Source organism: Taeniopygia guttata, chromosome 9 (genome assembly GCF_048771995.1).
Source record: "Taeniopygia guttata chromosome 9, bTaeGut7.mat, whole genome shotgun sequence".
Lineage (NCBI taxonomy): Eukaryota > Metazoa > Chordata > Aves > Passeriformes > Estrildidae > Taeniopygia > Taeniopygia guttata.
The window spans coordinates 19,560,782-19,578,943 of NC_133034.1; the positions used below are offsets into that span (position 1 = coordinate 19,560,782).

At 45.1% G+C, this 18,162-nt stretch overlaps 1 protein-coding gene across 5 annotated transcripts; it reads left to right on the top strand.

The window, feature by feature from the left end:
• Nucleotides 1-3: 3 nt before the first annotated feature.
• On the top strand, nt 4-15,551 carry ZMAT3 (zinc finger matrin-type 3). Of its 5 annotated transcripts, none has more exons than XM_030280560.4 (6): nt 4-224; nt 5,277-5,602; nt 7,114-7,233; nt 8,951-9,117; nt 9,229-9,329; nt 10,299-15,551. In XM_030280560.4, exons 2-6 carry the CDS (start codon nt 5,333-5,335, stop codon nt 10,508-10,510), a joined length of 870 nt encoding a protein of 289 aa, XP_030136420.4. In that variant the 5' UTR covers nt 4-224; nt 5,277-5,332; the 3' UTR covers nt 10,511-15,551. The 5 variants fall into 5 exon arrangements, with proteins under 5 accessions (XP_030136420.4, XP_072789582.1, XP_072789584.1 ...); XM_072933481.1 differs by having other exon boundaries at nt 93-224; nt 10,269-15,551; XM_072933483.1 differs by lacking the exon at nt 4-224 and adding an exon at nt 1,487-1,665 and having other exon boundaries at nt 10,269-15,551.
• The last annotated feature ends 2,611 nt before the right edge of the window (nt 15,552-18,162 follow it).

The window sequence follows — 18,162 nt, forward strand, 5'->3', positions numbered from 1 at the left end:
CGGGAACCGCGGCGGGGCGAGGCGGGCGCGGCGCCGGTGGTGGCGGGGAGGGGGTCGGGGGAGCGGCGTGTGCTGGGGGATCGTCCTGCCCCGGCTGCTGCCCTGATGTCAGTGACACCCCCGTGCCCTGCACATCGCAGCGCGTCTGGCCCAGTCTTGACCCGTTTCCCACTTTTGGACCACCAGGTTTCTTTACAGTCAGCTGCCACTGGCATCAAGGCGCTGTACGTGAGTCCGGTGTTTTGTTGGCCCGCCAAGCGAAAGCCCATACAAATTAGAAGTCGAAGAGAAATAGCATCGTAAACACGCACTCCCAAGTGGGCGTGGGTTTTCAGGGTGTGTGCTGGGGTACCTTGGCGAGAGCCAACAAGATGCAACAAGTGAGGGTGGCACAGAGGTGATGATAGGGAGGAGGGACACGGTTATTAATTGTTAAGGCGTTTTGGCAAATCACTCTATTGTCAAGGGATATTTATCCTTTCAACAACGGAGATGGCATAAGCAAGTTTTGGAGTTGGTGAATTCTCTTACTTGGAGTAGTTCTCCAAGCCCCAGGGTCTAGCATGGGACCATATTCACAGCCGTGGCCAGGCTGAGATGCTGCAGGCAGCTCTGCAGTAGGTGGGAGCCGTGCAGGACATGGCAGAACACACCCAGCACACCCCGGGCAGAGCAGACTTCGGGAGCATTCCTGCTGGCAAACTGCCCCTTCGCTGCTTCGGCTCCACATCACCACGGCTCCTGATTCCGTCCTGCAGCATCCTTCCCAAAGGGAGCCTGCAGGAGAGCCAGAGAGGGACTTTTGACAAGGGCATGTAGTGATAGGACAAGGGAGGATGGCTTTAAACTGACAGAGGGCAGATTTAGATCAGACATTAGGAAGAAATTCTTGACCATGAGGGTGGTGAGGCCCTGCCACAGGTTGCCCAGAGAAGCTGTTGCTGCCCCATCCCTGGAATTCTTCAAGGCTGGGTTCAACAGGGCTTGGACCAACCTGGGCTAGTGGAAGGTGTCCCTGCCCATGGCAAGGGCGTTGGAATGAGATGGTCTTTAAGGGGCCTTCCAACCCAAAAACTCTGCTATGATTCTATGAATCTGCTTAATGGACTTTTTAAAAAGATCTAACAAAAATTAGTAACAATCATTGTGTCAAACCAATGAATTGCCAAATGGCTTGGCTGACAGCTACTGTAAAATCTGGGCGATGGTTTCAGCCTGTAGTGACTTCTCAGCACTTTCCTGTTCCAACAAAAGGGGAGAAAAATCAACAGAAACTCCATATGCTTTGAAACGGGGTGGCCCAACCACACGGGTGAGGCCTTGGTGGCTCGAGGGGAAAAGCATTACTCATTTTGGCTACGAGCAGCATGAATAAGAAGATGTTTATATATGCAAATCAGCTTCATTGTAACGTCTGCTGTAAAAAAAAAAAAAAAAAGAAAAAGAAGGAAAAAAAAAGGAAAAAGGATTTGTGCAGAACCAGGGGTCAGGAGCGAAGAGCATTAGCCGCGGCTGCTGGAGGAGCTCTCCCCGCGGTGCCCGGGGCTGTGCGGAGCGGCGGCCCCGCCCCAGCGCGGCGCGGCGGGCCCAGCCCCGTCCGGCCCCCGCCGCCGTCACTTCCCGCAGCTGAGAGCGCCCGACCGGGCCCGGCCCTGCCTGTCCGCGGTAGGTGCGGGTGTGCGGGGGTCTGCGGGGTGGTGCCGGGGGATCGCTCCCCTCTGCCGCTGCGTTCCGAGCCGCCCGGGGGATGCGGATGCCCGTCGCTGCCTCTCGGCTGCGGTCTGTGCCTTCCCGGAACGGTGCGGCGCTGCCCTGAGGTTGCGGTGGTGCCCAGGCAGTACGGTAGCAGGGCATGTATTTTTTAAATTGCTCTCCAGCCCCCCAGACTGCGAGGCAAGCAGCTTTGCAGGAATGCCTGCGGGGAGTCGGGATTTACACCCTGGTTTGTGATAGCCCCGTTGACGTAAGGGATGGTTCTGAGTTGCTAAATGTGTATCCTCATCAGCGGAGGTCAGCGCACCTTAAGGTAGAGCTGTGCATGCTGTGTGTGTGTGTTTGGTGCTGCCTTCAATCCCTGCAGCGTTACAAAACAACCTGCCTTTCGTGGGGAAGGGTGTAGGCCCGGTGCGTGGCCAAAGGAAACTTTATGGCACAATTACATTAAGAGATGTCCACGTATTGATAGACGAGTGAACTTGAGAAGAAATGCCTCCTGTCTCGAAGATAGAGCAGTGGAACTCACAGCTTGTTCACCATTTCTGCAGATTTCATCTTTGTTGTTAGTTGCCTCAGCTGCCTTTGAAAAACAATTGTGGTGGGACACATAGATTTCTCACTGTGGTTTATTCTTTTCACCAAGGAAAGTCAGGCCATGCCTTCCCCATCCTTAGATTTGAGGCAGGACCAGCTCCTTTCCCAGCTCTGTTCTGGTGCCAGCCGGGGAGGTTGCTCCCCTTTAGGTGGGCATTACCAGGCTGTGGCACTCATGGAGCCTGGGTCTCCTCCTTCAGCGCTGCCCTTGGGATGCCCTGGTGAAAGGAGGGAGAAGGGCTCTGCACCTGTCCCCCTGTCATCCACTCAAGGACAGCTGGATTGGGTGGAAGTGTATCCTGGCGTGGCTGAGCTCTGAGGGGTGCTGTCCTGGGGCAGAATGGCTCCTTCAGCTCACCCTGGAGAGCTGCATCCCTACCCTGCCTTGGGCTCCGCTGGTTGGTGTCTCTGGTGATGGAGGTGCCTTTGTTGTGTCCTAGGGTAAACATTTTACAGCTTCTCATGTGAAGGGAAAGGAGGAGTTAGAAATGTTCTTTTTCCTTTTCCTGGGCAGGGTAGCTGTAACAACCAGCAGTGGAGGATTAAAGGAACAAAGAAATGAACATAACTTGAGCAATTTCAGTGGTTAAAGATCACTGTCAGAGGAAAACCAGAATTACATACATTGCATAAGCCAAATCAAGAAGTCTTATTATGGAAATTGCTCATACAACCTTAATTTTATCTTCAGACAACTGCTTACTTTAAGAAACAGTAAATGACCTTACAGTTAAAGATTTACTAAGAATCTTACATTATACCTTTTCCCCTGTAAGCACTGTTCCCTCCTGTATATGACAAATCCCATTTGTGACAGTTGTAAGAAAATGCAATGCAACAAATGCTCATGCAAAATTAAGCAGATGAATCTCAATTGCCATTTACTGTGCATCTCTTTATGTTGCTCTGCAAAGTATTTGGCTATAATTTACCCTAATTTTAAGGTAAGGGGCCCATTATACTCGTGCAATAAAACTCTGAAATTAGCTGGCATGTGTACCTGCTTGCATAGTTGATTTAAACTGCCTTGATAGGCCTGTGTTATGATGTATTTAACCAACATGAACTCATTCCATCTGTAGTCCCACAGAAGTTAATTAGACTGTCTACAGAGTACTAGTTGAGGAAAATAAAGATAAAAAAGTTGTCTTCTGTTCTGTTTAACCAGGGTCATGTGTGCTGAAAATAGGAATGGGGTTAGGTAACACTAAAGTATTTACACTGCTGATGGCTGATTTGCAGCACCATTCTTGTGTATCCTCTTCCTTCTTTGTGGTGGATTCTAGCTTTGAAATTTTGCAGATCCTTGGTGGTGGAGGAATAATATAAACATGAAAACTCATGGTGTCTCTGTTACTGCTTTAAAACATTGTCCCCAAGCCAGTGCATACTGTCTTTTTTCTTTTTTAATAATTTTAATTTTTTTCCTTACTTTTAATATTAGTAATTAGTGAATTGCCTCCAGTCTTGTATTAGAGTAAATTTTGGTTTGAGAGAAACATTTCAGAAATGGTTTTGTCGCTTGAATGCTTTAGTCCCATTCATTCATTTAAATTATGTTTTATTTTTCCTAGCTGAACATAGATCTCTCTGGGAAGAGAGATCCAAAGATAATACAGTACCTAAAATTGCAGGCTTCAACTGGGATTTTCCATAGCTTGAGTGTGGAAGGTATTTATCCTCAGCTAATTTTAGCAGGTTGAAAATCCCGGAAGTTATCTCAGATAAATGCTATCTGCTTCTTCAGGTTCCTAAATGCCTTTGAAGTCCCTATTTTCAAAAGGGACTCAGGAACAAAATTCCTTAGTGGCATTTCATGTAATTTTCCCTAATTTTCCACAAGTGTTGCTTTAAAATGTAGATGTGTCTCTTTATTTGCTTAAACAAATGAACAGAGCCCAGAGCATAAACATGGTTGGTGCCAATGGAGCCCTAGCTGGGAATGATCTGCAAAGGCCAAGATAATGCTTCTCTTGATCCCAGTGTGGCACTGAACAGGATTTGTTATGATAAGAAGCTAATAAGACATGAACAAAAGTAGCTATGCCTTAATTCATAATGTCACTGCTCTGTATTATTCTAGGGATGTTCATCTGGGCTGTAGATGTGATTTATAAACTTTAATTAAATAAATCTCTCACAACCTCTTGTTGGAAATGTGGAGCTAGTTCTAATAACTTGAATTAACTGAGAAATAATTGAATAAAGGTTAATATGAGATAAGTTCTCCATTTTGCAGAATAAGATGTAGCTCTAAATGTTGCATTGCTTGTAGTTAGTAATGGAATGTGAAAAATAGCTCAAGGTCGTTCAAGAAGACCATGGGGGAGAGCCCTTGGGAGCTGACTGTACAACAAGGTGTGCTCCAGCTCATTCCCACTCTTTCTCTTTTGTTGTCTTACTGGAGGAAAGCTTTTCCTCAGGAAAGTCTTTGTGAGTATTTGAGGGATAGATGTGTTTATGTATTTTGCATCTACCTATATACAATACATCTGCTTTGAACTACTTGGATTTAGTAAACGTTCGTTGCAGTAGTCTGCTGTAATATTTGTTTAGGTCTTGGAGAGTGATCTTGTCCTTGGGCTTCCAAAGGAGGATGTGGAAGGTGGATGTATCCCCCCAGTGACACAGCTCTGTGTGCTGTGCATGGTGTATGTGCCCACTTCTTGTGGGCATGGAACACTGGGGAGAGAGTGCTGCTGTCAGGTGCTGTGGGTGTCAGGAATCTTCACCTGCCAGGAGGGTGCCAGGGGACCCACTCCTTATGTAACTATCTTGTAATGTGGCCCTGGTTGTCTGGGATGCTGCTGTTCCCGTGGGCGGTAAAGTGTTGCAAACTGACTCTATCCTGCTTGGCATTTTGAAAAGGCATGAAGTAGAGGCAGTGGAGTTACAGGGATTGCCCCTGGATCCTTGATGTTCCTGTTCTTGTTGCTTATTTCAGCATTTGTGTCTTTCTGGTCTAGATCTGAAGAAGACTCCTCCTCCTTCAGCATTAGCATGCCCATAGTCTTCCTGGCCAATGATTCTTCTACAGCAAGCAGAACTTCTTCCTCATCCTGAGAAGCCTTCATCCCTTCCTATGTCAGTGGCTACAAGGCCAAGAGCCAGCTCACCACTGTCCCCACCAAAGTCTCTCGGACTGGGGCCTTCCTTTCATCACACACAAGAAGAGGAGCTTGCCAAGGTGGTGGAGCAGGACCCTATGCTGGAGGAACTATGTAAGCCCCTGTGCTGTAAGCTTTGCAATGTCACTCTGAATTCGGCCCAGCAAGCCCAGGCTCATTACCAGGTAAGAAGAGCAGCAGGAGGCTCAGCTTTTGGGGCTGCTGCATCTGCAGCTTGTGGAGACATTCCTGTGCCAGCACGAGCACTGCCAGCAGCGTTGCTGTGGTAGCACAGAGGGAAGTGTGGGCTAATGCAGGAGGACTAACTCAGCTTCTCGAGGGGGTTTTGAGTGCTGCACACCAGCAGCAGCATTCAAGTTGCTCATCTGGAGCTTCCTCTGCACCACCTCATGGACTGAAACTGCTCTGTAGACATGTCTTCACCTTGCTTGGATTTGATGGTTGTCCAGGCATGCTGCAGTGCTTTCTTTTAAGGTGTTGTTACTGGAGCTTTTTGCAAAAACATTGTCCATAGGGACAGAGAAGTGGTGCCAAGATAGCATGGGTGAAAAGGCAGGCACTTGTGATTTTTCCTTTGTTTTATGCAACCTGTATTTGACATCTACACTAGTTTAGTAAAATTGACCTTTTAATTCCAGACATTATTTTATGAGGCCTGGTCAGGTGTTTTCTGCTGGATCCAGGTGTGTTATTATGAAAGGGGCTGCTGCCATGTGTTTATCAGGGTCTCCTTTCTGAGACTATGCGCAGCACTGATCTGGTGGGGCTTTTTATGCAAACTCTCATAAGCTGGGTTGGCTTAGATGAAATTTATTTTGTTTGAGTTGATGTTGTTGAGCTTTCTGAAATAGGTTAAGGACTCTTTGCATATGCTTCTTGCTGAAAGATAGAACATGCCAGCCTTGTATTATCCCATTTTCCTACAGCCTCTCTACCTAGTGCTGTATTTGCATGAGCATTTGAGATAGTGACTTTCTCCCCCAGTGAATGCAAAAGGGTGGTTGTCCATAACCTCAGGACACCAGAGCCAGATTTCAGATTTGCTGTTGGCCCTGAAAAAGTGGTATCCTGCTAGTGAAGGGGTAGGTTGGTTTGGTGTGACACTTCTAACATCTTACTTCTGCAGGATTTCTGCCATGAGGGGATGGAAGCGAATTTTTACATAACTTGCATTTTTCTTACTATGCATCCACAATGTGCATATGCATAGTCTCGTGTTATTCTATCAGGTTTTCAGAACACCAAAAACATATATATGTTTTTCAAGAGAAAATAAAATATGAAGTGGGTTTTAAGTTCAATCTCATGTTTTAACTCAAGTTTGCAGTCTTAGGAAATCTGTGTTGTGTGTTTAGGCATATCAAAAAACTGTGCAAAGCAGTTGATAGTCTTAAAACACAAAATACTGGTTTTAAGTGAAATGGAAACAGACTGAAAAACTAATTGTAAACTTATTGAGAAAATCAGCTGAAGATGGGGCCCAGTCATTCTGGGTGTTGAGAATTTTGGAGAAAGGGAGGAATGCCTGCATCTCTTAAATTCAGAGCTGGGTGACAGCTCCTTTACCTGAGCTGCCACCTTCATGGACACTTTCTCATTTCAGTCTCTGGATCCTTTGTCTTTCAGAGTAAGATACTATTGTTAGGACAGTGATTAATCTGGGTTATCTTTGCAGGGTAAAAACCACAGTAAGAAACTCCGGAATTACTATGCTGCCAACAGCTGTCCTGCACCTGCCAGGATGAGTAATTCTGTTGAGCCTGCCCCGCCTCAGGTTGTCTCCCTTCCAACTCAGGTAAGGCATGGGAAGGGGACTGAGATCATCTTGCTTGTCACCTAACCCCAGTAAGGACAACCAGATCTCAGGTTTTGAGGATTACCACAGGAGTTGGGAAAGAATTTTCCTTGTGGTGGCACAGGATGATGGAAATGGCCTGTTGTGAGCTGTTTGCTTTCCTTTGAAGATGCAGATATTGATCTGCACTTGCAGCACAGTGCTTGACTTCAAATGTTCTATTTCTGCCTGGCAAATATTTTGATTCCTAGGTAAGTCCAGTGTGCTCCTGATGACAGCTGTGTAAGGGCAGGTATAAAACAGCATTGCTGGAATTGGATTTGGATGTGAGGGTGTGGCATCCTCTCTGCATAATCATCCCTCTGTTGAGAGAGGGAAAAAGTGCTTTGGTGCTCCTACACCCATTGCCCAGGGCTGTTAGCTAATTCCTCTTTTGTTGCTCCATTTGAAGTGCTCATTCCTGTGTGCAGAGTGAATGGATTGTTCCCTCAGTGATCCAGATTAATTCTGTTTTGGGCACATTAGAGGAAAAAAGAGATGGTTTTTGTTATCTCCTTCTAGAATTCATCCCTTGGGTTTGTCATGAGATGTGACAGCTAACCTGGCTTTTGCCTGTGACTGTGCAGGGTCACGGGGATTGAAGCTCTGCCTGTCAGTCCCCACAGCATAAGGCTGTGTTGCCTGTAGGGAAGCAGAAGCATTTGCAGAGTGGCCGACTGTTCCTGGCCAGAGGGAGATTTGGCCCCGTGTAAATTGGCACTGCAGCTCACAGATGTGAACTGAGATGAGGTGGGGTCCCGCCTGGGGCACGGGGATGTGGCTGTTGTACCTGCCAGGATATCTGGTGGTGTGTTTTTTAATGGAGGAAATAAATGGCCCATGGCAGTAAAAATACCTCTGGGGCCATGTGAGGGTTCACGTTGTAAGCTGCAAGTCAGAACTGTGTGTCTCTAAGTTTGAACAGAATCAAAGGAGATGTGGAAGGATGTTGGCTTGACAAGTGCTGCAGTGACATGGCTGCATGAATCACTGCTGCTGCACTGTTTACAAAACACTTTTCCCTGGATGGTACGTGCTGAGGAGGCATGGTTCCTGCCTGGGTCGCTGGATGTAGTCTGACTCCACAGACACATGAAGGTGTCCTTCATATAGCAGGAGCTACTCATGTGAGACTGGATCCTTCCTTTGAAGTCTGGATCCAGGTGTTCTCCCACCTGAAGGTTAAGGATCAGAGGTTTGGCAGCTTTGCTACTGTTTTTTTTTTTTTTTTTCCTCTTGCTGTGGTCACAGAACTGTGCAAAGACAGAGTGCTGTGGAGAGATTAGGTGCACTGTGAATAGGAGAGAGAAGCACCTCTGCCTTTCAGTGGGTGTTCCTCAGAGTGAAAGTCACTGCTCACCAGCTCCCAGCAGTCAGGAGTTAAATGATTGCTGTGATGTAAACAAGCCTCTGTGGCTGTTGCAGAGCTGTTTATTCAGATTGCTTTTCTCTCCACCTCAGGCCAGGAATTTGCAGGCTCTCCTGGAGGCGATGCAGGAACAATGAATTTCTTGTAAGAACACTTTGGGGACAACTTGAGAGTGTCCTAATCCATGGGCTTTAACTCCAGCTCTCCTGCTGTCTGATGAGGACGGCAGTGCTCTCAGTCTCTAGATTGAAATATTTCAGCGATTTAACCTTCTTCTGTTTCACATGCTGTCTCTCCCTTTGCTGCTAGATGGGATCCAGCAAACCAGGTGGCCGAGTGATCTTGGCTACAGAGAATGATTACTGCAAGCTTTGTGATGCCTCATTTAGTTCTCCGGCTGTGGCACAGGCTCACTACCAAGGGAAAAATCACGCCAAGCGGCTGCGTCTTGCAGAGGCACAGAATAACTCATTCTCGTAGGTATTGTTCAACCTCATGCTCAGGCTGAAAGCATGTGGCAGTGCCTCTGACAGTTCTTTTGTCAGAAAACTCTGAATTGCAGCTGTTCATATTTGTTTAATCTGCAGGGATGCCTCAGAACTAGGCAAACGAAGGGCAAGGAAAGAAGGGAATGAATATAAGATGATGCAGAACAGAAGAAACACGTATGCGGTTCAGAACAACACAGGTAACTTGGAGCTTGCATCTATTCTGTAGTTGGAATAGTAATTAATAATAAATAGACTTGTTCTTCTTCTGTTTCTGAGGTCTGTTTTAGCAGAGTCAGGTTGTGAAAGGAGCTGGTCCAAGCTCTGCTGATCCTTCATATCTGCATGGTTTTTTTTTCCCCAGCTGCTAAAGTTGCTTTGTTTTGTCAGCCTGCTTGTTAGTTCTTTTTCTCAGTTTGTAACTTAATTTACCATCTGCCTGTCTCTAAGGCTGCTCTAAGTGGTGACAGTTTTCCTGCTTTATTTTCTTGGCAGGTGGCCAGGTGCTTTGACTCCTACTGTGGCACATCAACCTGTACTTGCACTCCCATGACCAGAATGAGAGAGCATGTTAGCCTCCCTCTAAGACCATCTGTTCCTAGCATAGAGTCCTTCCTCAGGTGTTAGATACTAAGTTTGCCTCTTTACTATGATTTAAAGAGTGTATTACAGTCTCCAGCCAGGCATCTATTTCTCTTTTTCATGATAGGTTGTTTTACAAGCACACATTAGCTGAAACTGTGAATCCTGGTAAAGCTTGGTTTAATCATGTCATTCTAATCACTGTCATGGGGAAAAGATAAATCTTTTAAAGTTCTATTAAATATAATTTTGTGAGTTTTAAACTGAGGCAGCTTATAATCAAAATACTGTTCCAGTTCTACAATTAGATGGTTAAAAGAAAAAAAAAAAAGAATTGATTAATTAATTAAATTATTAGATTCCTGATTTTCAATAAGAATGGGACATTTTTATAAAATAACAAGTGCTACACCTCTGTCAACCTGGAAATCAGCAGAGCAGTTGTGGGGAAAATAAGCCTTGACTCTAATCTGTTAAAGAAGCAAATCTTTGCTCTTCAGTCATTTGTTGGACTTAGGCATTGTCACTGAGCTGCCTCAAGCTTTGATTTCTTACAGGTAAACCCAGCTTTTCTGTTGGCTCCCCAGGTCCCTACTTCAACCCCCGCTCGCGCCAGAGGATCCCCCGGGACCTGGCCATGTGCGTGACGCCCAGCGGGCAGTTCTACTGCTCCATGTGCAACGCGGGCGCCAGCGAGGAGCTGGAGTTCCGGCAGCACCTGGAGAGCAAACAGCACAAGAGCAAAGTGTCCGAGCAGCGCTACAGGAGCGAGATGGAGAACCTGGGCTACGTCCAATGACGCGCCGCCCTCGGCAGTAGTTTGCAACTAGAGCAGCTTGTCTCTCGCCTGCTGTTTGCCACATGCCCTGCTTTGTGCTCCATTGGGTAGGAGTGTGCTCTCGAGCTGTACATGTAACACCTGCAAACTTACTGGTATGGTTAGGTTTTCTTTCTATCATAGTCGGCAGGATGACGCTGTGCAGGACATGAAGTGTTTTTGGTGTTTGTTTGCTAATTATCTAAGGCTCTTCATTGTGTTGAGTGGTGGGGAGGAACTGTGTCTTCTCCCCAGCCTTCTGCATGAATATGCAAAGCCCAAGAAGTGCTGGAAACTTCTGTGGTCCTACCACATGGGTGGACCTTGTGCAAAGCCCACTCCCCTCTTGGCACACCACAGAGCAGTGCTCCAGAATGCTTCCCTACAGCAGACTGAATCTCTGGGCAGCTTGTAAGAGGGGAAGGAGTAGGGCCTGTGAATGTGTGAATTAGGTGGTGTATTTGTCCACACTTTGCTGCTTCTGGCCCTCATTACAGTCCAGAGTAGGTTCTTTCCACATCCTTGTAGAAAGGCTGTGCATACCTCTTCTCCTTGGAGGATCTCTTCCTCTGTGATGCAGACTCCTTTATGGATTTCAGCTGATTAGCCCCATTCAGAAATACTCTTCTACTCTTGATATTGTTGCCTGGACACCTTAATATACCATGGGTGTAGCTCATCTCCCTGAAGAGAATCTCTGGGGATCTCAGTGGCTTAGTGAAGTGAACTGGAAAGCAAACCTGCTCAGGTGAGATGTGCTGTGCTCTGATTCTGCCTTAGACTGAGGTTGAGAATAGATGGAAGGAGCTGTCAGCTGTGCTTTCTTTGCATGTTGATGTAGAGGAGAGCAAGAGTTGGTCTCTAGCCTACAGTCCTTGTTCTGGAAGAGCAAGGCTGCCTGGACTCTGGGTAACAGAAATTGATGTGTCCCACTTCCATGCCATTCCCTGGACAAAGCCTAGCAAAGATGAAACTTCTTGCTTTGAACTAGCGCTGCCAATACTGGTTGACTTTCCCTCCCTCTTTCTTTTTCCATCTCAGGATGGGTTTTAATTCCATTCCTTGATGTATACTTGACTGTTCTAGGGACCATCAAAAATCCAAAGTTATGTAGGATTTAAATGTCAGGGTGATGATTGTTTGAGTAACAGCTTTTTGGCCTCATGGAAGTATTCAAGAAACTTGTTAAGCAACTTTTGAGTCGTAGACAAATTCAAAAGGTGTGTGTGTTTGTTTTGATATTTCTTAGCAAAAGTAGGAAGGGGAAGAAGAGCAGAAGTAGGACTGTCAATTATTCTTCTGCTTGTTTGGGTAGATGTGAGGAGCTGTGATTGGAATCCAGTTCACAGTGTCTCCAGTGGCAAGTGCAGCACGTAGGTGGCTTTTGTTGCATCTGATCCCCCACTGTGCTGCTGGAACTGTGCACTGGTGTAGCTTCACTGACTTCAGTGGCAGGTGCAGAGAGAGGGTCCAGAAAGCACCATGACTTGCTCATCTCTCACCCCTCTTCAGGCAGCTGGAATTAGATGCAGCTCCGTTAGTTTCAGTAGGATTTTAGCAGGGATGAATTGTACCTAGTGCATAGTGTTGAAGGTAGCTCCCCCGCCTCCTTTTATTGCCATTGTGATCCTGCCTCTTGCATTCCAGAAGGACTTTCTGCTTGCCTTAAAAAATGAAGAATGAGTAACAAAAGAAATCCAGGTAGTCTTTATTCATCTTCCCAGTCCACCTTCAAAAGGTTTGTTGCACTTGGCTGCTCCTCAGAAATTGATTATTGTTTTCTTCAGCTCCCTGAGTGAGCATCAGGGAGCCATACAAGCTGAATGCAGCCTTCCTGAATCCAGGCAAGGTGAGTGCTTGCAAAGTAGTTGAAAACAACTCCCTAGATCATTCTGTGCTGATCCTTGCCCTGCAGATAGACACAGAGGAATAGGTGTCCTCATGAATGGGATTCCTTCCCCTCCCTTGTGCAAAACTCAGTTAAATGGGGTTTGTGCTCTGGAGCACATGAGAAGGTAGAACAGGTGCCCAGGTTGTGGAGCACTCACTGAACAGTTCTGACAGCTTTGTAAATCTGTTTCTGCTGTGCTTTCCTGCACCCTGCCTCACCCCCTGTGTAGCCTTAGAAGAACATTTGCCTTTCCAGAATCTCTCATCAGCCTTTCCCCCTCATTGTATTGACAGAAGGGCTCTGGTTTTCTCTTTGTGTCCTGTCCTTAGGTTTGCCAGTCTGACACTACTGTCCAGAGGGACAGAGGGAGTTAGATGAACCTTACCACAGTGTGCTTCAGCACAGTGATCCCTGCATTTTGGTTAAACATCCCTCTGGCTGTAAATTAAAGTGTGGTATTTCCTACAGGCTGCAATTAGTAGCAGAAAAACAAAAGAAATATGAGCTGGAGGAGCTGTAGGTACTGCTGCTGTCTGGCTTATTGCTAGAGATGAGGAGGCATTTTTGCTTGCTTTCACATGTCCCAAAAAATCAGCTGTTCACCACTTAGCTTTGGTTACTGCTCCTACTCCCAGCTCAACCATCTGCTCCTCATTTGGCATTTCCAGTGACTGCTGGAGGTGTCAAAACCTGCTTTGCTCCAGCTGTGTGCTGGTGCTTTTGAGAGGGTGTGTGAGGGATGTGCAGGGAGCTGCTCTTGCAAGCTCCTCTCTGCTTAGGGCTGAGTCTGGTTTGGAGTAGCGGCCCTGAGCAGAGAAGCCTGAATCTGCTTTGTTCTGTTCAAGGGAGTACAAGTGAATGTGATCATCCTGGTAATTTCAGAGTGGTGGCTTGTAGAGCTGGTGCACAGCAGGCAGTGGGACTCAAGTGACAAGGTAGGACAGATTTCCTCCATGGAAGGAAAGATGTCTTGCTGGGAGAAGCAGCTGAGACTCCCTTTGCCCCAGTGCTCTGTTGTGGCCCTTCCTGCAAGCTACCAAAGCTTTCCTCTCCCTCTTCAGCATTGCTTAATGGCTTGTGATCTTCCCACTCCCTTTCAGCATAGGAAATTGCTGACTGCAAAGAGAAAACACCCAATCTCCCCATTATCCCTAGGGTTCAGGACAATCCAAACTCATACTTGTCAACATTGAGTAGATCCTGATTTTATTTCTTTTTGTGAAAGGTGTTCTCCAAACCACTGTTCAAAAAATACTGAAAACACATTCTGGGCAAACCCTTTTGACGTAGGTGGGCTGGGGAGAACACTGTACAGCTGAAGTGCCATTTTCCAGACCCAATTAATGTTAAACCAAGTACCAAACCTAAGAAACAGGACTTCTCTGAAGCTGTCACATTGGCCAGTAGGTTAATGACCTTTGCTGCTAGAAACAAAATGTAAATCAATCTGTTAATATTTATTTTACTGTGCTGACCACTAATTGATTTGTTAATATTTAAGGCATTATGCTGTAGGTTGTTTTTAAATGGAAAAATTCTACATCGCACTTTGCTTTTGGATCAGAACAATTATTTATTGTATTTGTGAAAATGTTTATCCTCCCACATAGCTATTGTTTTCTTTCCCTTGATGCAAAAAACCCAACCAAACCCAAACAGCAAAACCCCACCCCAAACCCTCCCAACCAAATCTGGCCCATGGATCTTTGTTTCTTTTCATGCTAAACAAAATGGGGATTTCCTTGCAACTTGTTATTAAATGTCAATTTCCAATTTCTTTTTCCTCAAATGATTCCTTTGCTAACTTGGGATGTTATTTTTAGAGACACAAAGTTCACACTTCATTTAAACATTCATTTCTTTTAAGGCAAGGAAGTAAACCATGTGGAATCCATGACTTTATGAGGAGTATGAAAGCGATACTATTTTGTATGTATTAAGCATTAACTTTTCTTTTGCATTCTGCACTAATAAGTAAATCTGTTATAATCTTGCCTAATGTTGGTCTGTTTTTGACTTTTTGCTTTCTTCATGCACATTGAAAGGAACACTGAAAACTTCTGTGGAGTTGCTTAGGAAGGTCATCAGTGTAACAAAACGCAGATTTTTTTTCTGTAAAGCTGCTTATTTCCTTTCCTAGATGCCTATTATAGGGCATTAGAAGGGAAAGCTATTGCCATAAGCATGGATTCATATTTTAGCTTACTAATGCTTGATGTCCCTTTGCTGCATTACTTGAGTGATGCTCTCACTGTAAACAATGGGAATCTTGCCTGGGTCAGGAGTAAATGAAATACCCAAGGCAAAGATATTTTGTTGGCTGGGGCCAGGCAAGGTACATTGTTCAGTTTGTCTTTTACTCCTCCGTTTGGATTACAACACTCTTATGGTTTTGCTTTTTGAGGACCGTTTATCTGGATCTGTAAGGATTTGGTCTTGCTCCGGCTAAAATAGTTTGAAATACCTTGACTTTAGTTGGGTTAGGAGCAAGACTTGAAAACCTCCAGGAATTTCTCACTGCTGATGTTTTATATGTGTTTTTTGTTTTGTGATATTTTTTTTTTAAATTTTGCAACTACATATACAAGGATGCTCTGGATGAAATGGAGATCTGTTGCTGATTATGGAAAAACAAATGCCATGGTTGCCAAAGGATAACAGAAAATGGAGAAATATGGACCTGGTTTGTTTGAAGTTAGTGGCTAAGCTTCTTTTATTTTGAGCTGGGCTTACCACCTGCATTTCAAGTTGGAAGGGAAAATAAAATCCACTTTGAAATAAATGTGGTCAAACAGTTCTGGGTATCTCTCCTTTAAAAAATGTATCACAGCTAAAATTGTATCAGCTTACCTGAAATATCTGCAGGTAAAGACAGAATTGAATTTTTGAAAATAAAATCAGTTTTTCAGTATGTATTTTGCAGGGGAAAAATTACTTTATTTCATTTCCTTCTGCATCTGTCCAGCAACACCATTTGCAAGTGCTTTGAACATGTTTCATCTAGAGCCTTCTTGTCAGGTTGTTTTGTACATTTTTCCTTATTTCCTTTATATTGTACTGACCCCCATAAGGGAATACTTGATGAAAATGATTTTTTTTTTCTTCATTATATAATAAACCATATTGCTCTTACCATTGCACAGCCCTGATGTTTGGTGTTGCTGCTGCACATAGCTGGACTGGGAATGACTGAGTTAGCCCAGCTCTGAGTGCAACTACATGAACATGTTTTCACACACTGATAAAGGAGTATAATTCAAGGTAGGGTTTGTTAATCTGGAGGAGGGTCAGTGTACTTCCAGCTGTTACTGAAAGCCAGCTCAGAGCTGTCCTGGCTTGGGGAGGGTTTGGGAGTGCTCAGCATGTGGCAGGGTGGGAGGCAGGAGGGACACAAAAGGCTCTGTTTCTGTCTGTGCTCTCCCCTTAGTGGACAGCACAAGCTCTGCAGCAGCCCCAGGCTGAGCCACTTTCAACTCTGACTGTGAGAAGCTGGGGACAAGCCGAGCCTGATACGTACATTTGCACGTTTTTTTACCAGTGTGCTCTTTCCCCCTTTCATTACTTGAGGGCTCCAGAAGAGCATATACTTGTGCAGCATAAATGACTCCAAACCGAAAGGACATTCTGAGTGGAGCCTTGGAAGCAGAGAAAATCTGGGTTTTTTGAGTTCAGCTCAGGTAAGGGCAAAGCTCAGCCCTTCTGTGGTGCTGCAGCCCTGCTGTTGGTGCAGTGAGCTGTTGACCTCAAGGGCAGTGCCCTGGGAGCACAGCAAAGGCATTTGGGGGTGTGACTGCTGTTGGGGCACAGATCTGGGTGTAAAAGCAGCTGTGAATCCCTGCACTCCCCTGTCCTCTCTTATTCTAGGCACTGGACCCTTACAGAGAACACTGAAACTGGTAGAATTATCCTGATTTACCATTTGGGATGAGAGCTGCCTCTGTGCTTAGGGGACTTCTGTGCTAACAGTGAAATGCTGGAGGCTTTATGTGTTCTCACTGATAGTAGATAGAGTCATAAAAACTTGTAAGTGCAGTTTAATGTTAAATCTCACCCCAGCCCTTCACTGTTTATGTTCATCCAGGCTGTGCTTGGTCATCCTGGAAACCAAACCCCTACAAAGCAGCACATCCCCATTATCGGTTTCTCTGCTAAAGCACTGCCTTTTTAATACCTACATGTGGTAGTTGTATTTTATACCAATTCTATAGCAGTTTGGTACAGCCAAAAACCATAGTGACACCTGGGCAACCTAACCGAGAGTCACAGGCATTTGCTGAATTACTCAGCATATAAAATACTATTAAAAAAGATGAAAATGATAGACTAAGTATGTCATTTGAAAGCATAAATAGCCCTCCGTCTGCTCCTACAATTATCCTGGTGTCTAAGGACTTCGCATAGTTGTCCTGTAACATTTTACAATAGAGGAAGTAAAATTTGGGGAAAAATGATTTTTCCAGAAAGTCTATGGCTAAAAAGTAAGCTTGAACTCAATGCTTTTGGATACCAAGCTGCTGTCCCTGCCTCCTCTCCATCCAGCCTCCCACTCCCAGGATGATGAAAATGCCTGGATTTAAAAACCAATTTGATTAATAATAGTTGGATTTTTATTGTTCATGTAGTGGCTTTATAAAGCATTAGGACTGTAGCATATGGTTTAAAAATAATGAATCCTGACAGAGAGATCTTCCAATATTGCTTCTTCCATTAAGACTTAGTGGAGATGTGGAAAAGCAACAGCTTTTAGGAGGATTGTAAAGGATGCAGGTTTGCAAAGTGCAGGTTTGGAGGCTCTTCTGTATTCATTTTATGTCCCCTTCACATAAATTCCCTTTATTCCTACTTCTAGTTCTCCTAAAGTATTTGGAGTGAAGGATGCTTCTCTCTTTTTGAATAGTAATAAGCTGCTGTAGCAGATAATATCGAGGATTTATTGGCCTATCCTTCAGGGAATGACATGTTCTCGACTGGCCTTATTCCACTGGGCTCCCTTCACTCCTCCTGAGTGAAACAGGAGCAGAGCTGTGTAAAGTCACTGGAATTACAGGAGGGTAAAGAGAGATAGGAAGATCATCCACAGTGTATTATCTGAGACTAGGGAATGGGGCAGGTGTTTGCAGTACATATGAAGATGTTAAAAAAGTATTAATCTAAGGCTTGTTTTGCAGTAACAAGGCACAAAGACAGTGTGAGTTAAAGAACAAGGTGTAGGGTTCTCATAAGAAATGAACACAGTTGCATGAGAAATAAAATAGGCTGCATTGGTGTGTCTGTGGAATTTTGTGCAGGAATTCAATATTCACCCAAAGAAGCAGACTGTATACTTTGCTAAATGCAACATGACCAATGTGAAAAACACAAAAGTTGGAACGCAGGTATGAAAAAGAAGGAAAGTCAAATCTCCAAATCCCTGTGCACCAGAAGAGATGATGACATACAGCTTAGCACCTGATATGTTGGGGAGTCTGGAAAGAATACTTCAGAATTAAGAGGCTTGCAGAAAGATCATCATGATGCCAAGAATCTCTTATTGCTGCTGACTGGAGAGTTTGGGGGCTGAGATGTCGTTTATGACAATAGCTCCTTTTGCTCTGTGGGAACCTGTGTAGGAGGGGATTGTTTCAGCAAAGGGGGAGGCTCCTGTGCAAGGCAGGGCTGTGGCCTCAGTAGCCTCCAGGGGCAAATTCTGCCATGTATGTACTTGCTTGTCCCTTTAAGGACTTTTCCTCCTCATTCTTGTCCA

What these genes read in the sequence shown, in the direction of transcription:
- ZMAT3 (XM_072933481.1), top strand. Translation starts at nt 5,333, where the DNA reads ATGATTCTTCTACAGCAAGCAGAACTTCTTCCTCATCCTGAGAAGCCT. An exon ending in TTGTCTCCCTTCCAACTCAG is followed by an intron (nt 7,234 to 8,950) that starts GTAAGGCATGGG and finishes CTTTGCTGCTAG; the next exon opens with ATGGGATCCAGCAAACCAGG. An exon ending in TGCGGTTCAGAACAACACAG is followed by an intron (nt 9,330 to 10,268) that starts GTAACTTGGAGC and finishes GATTTCTTACAG; the next exon opens with GTAAACCCAGCTTTTCTGTT.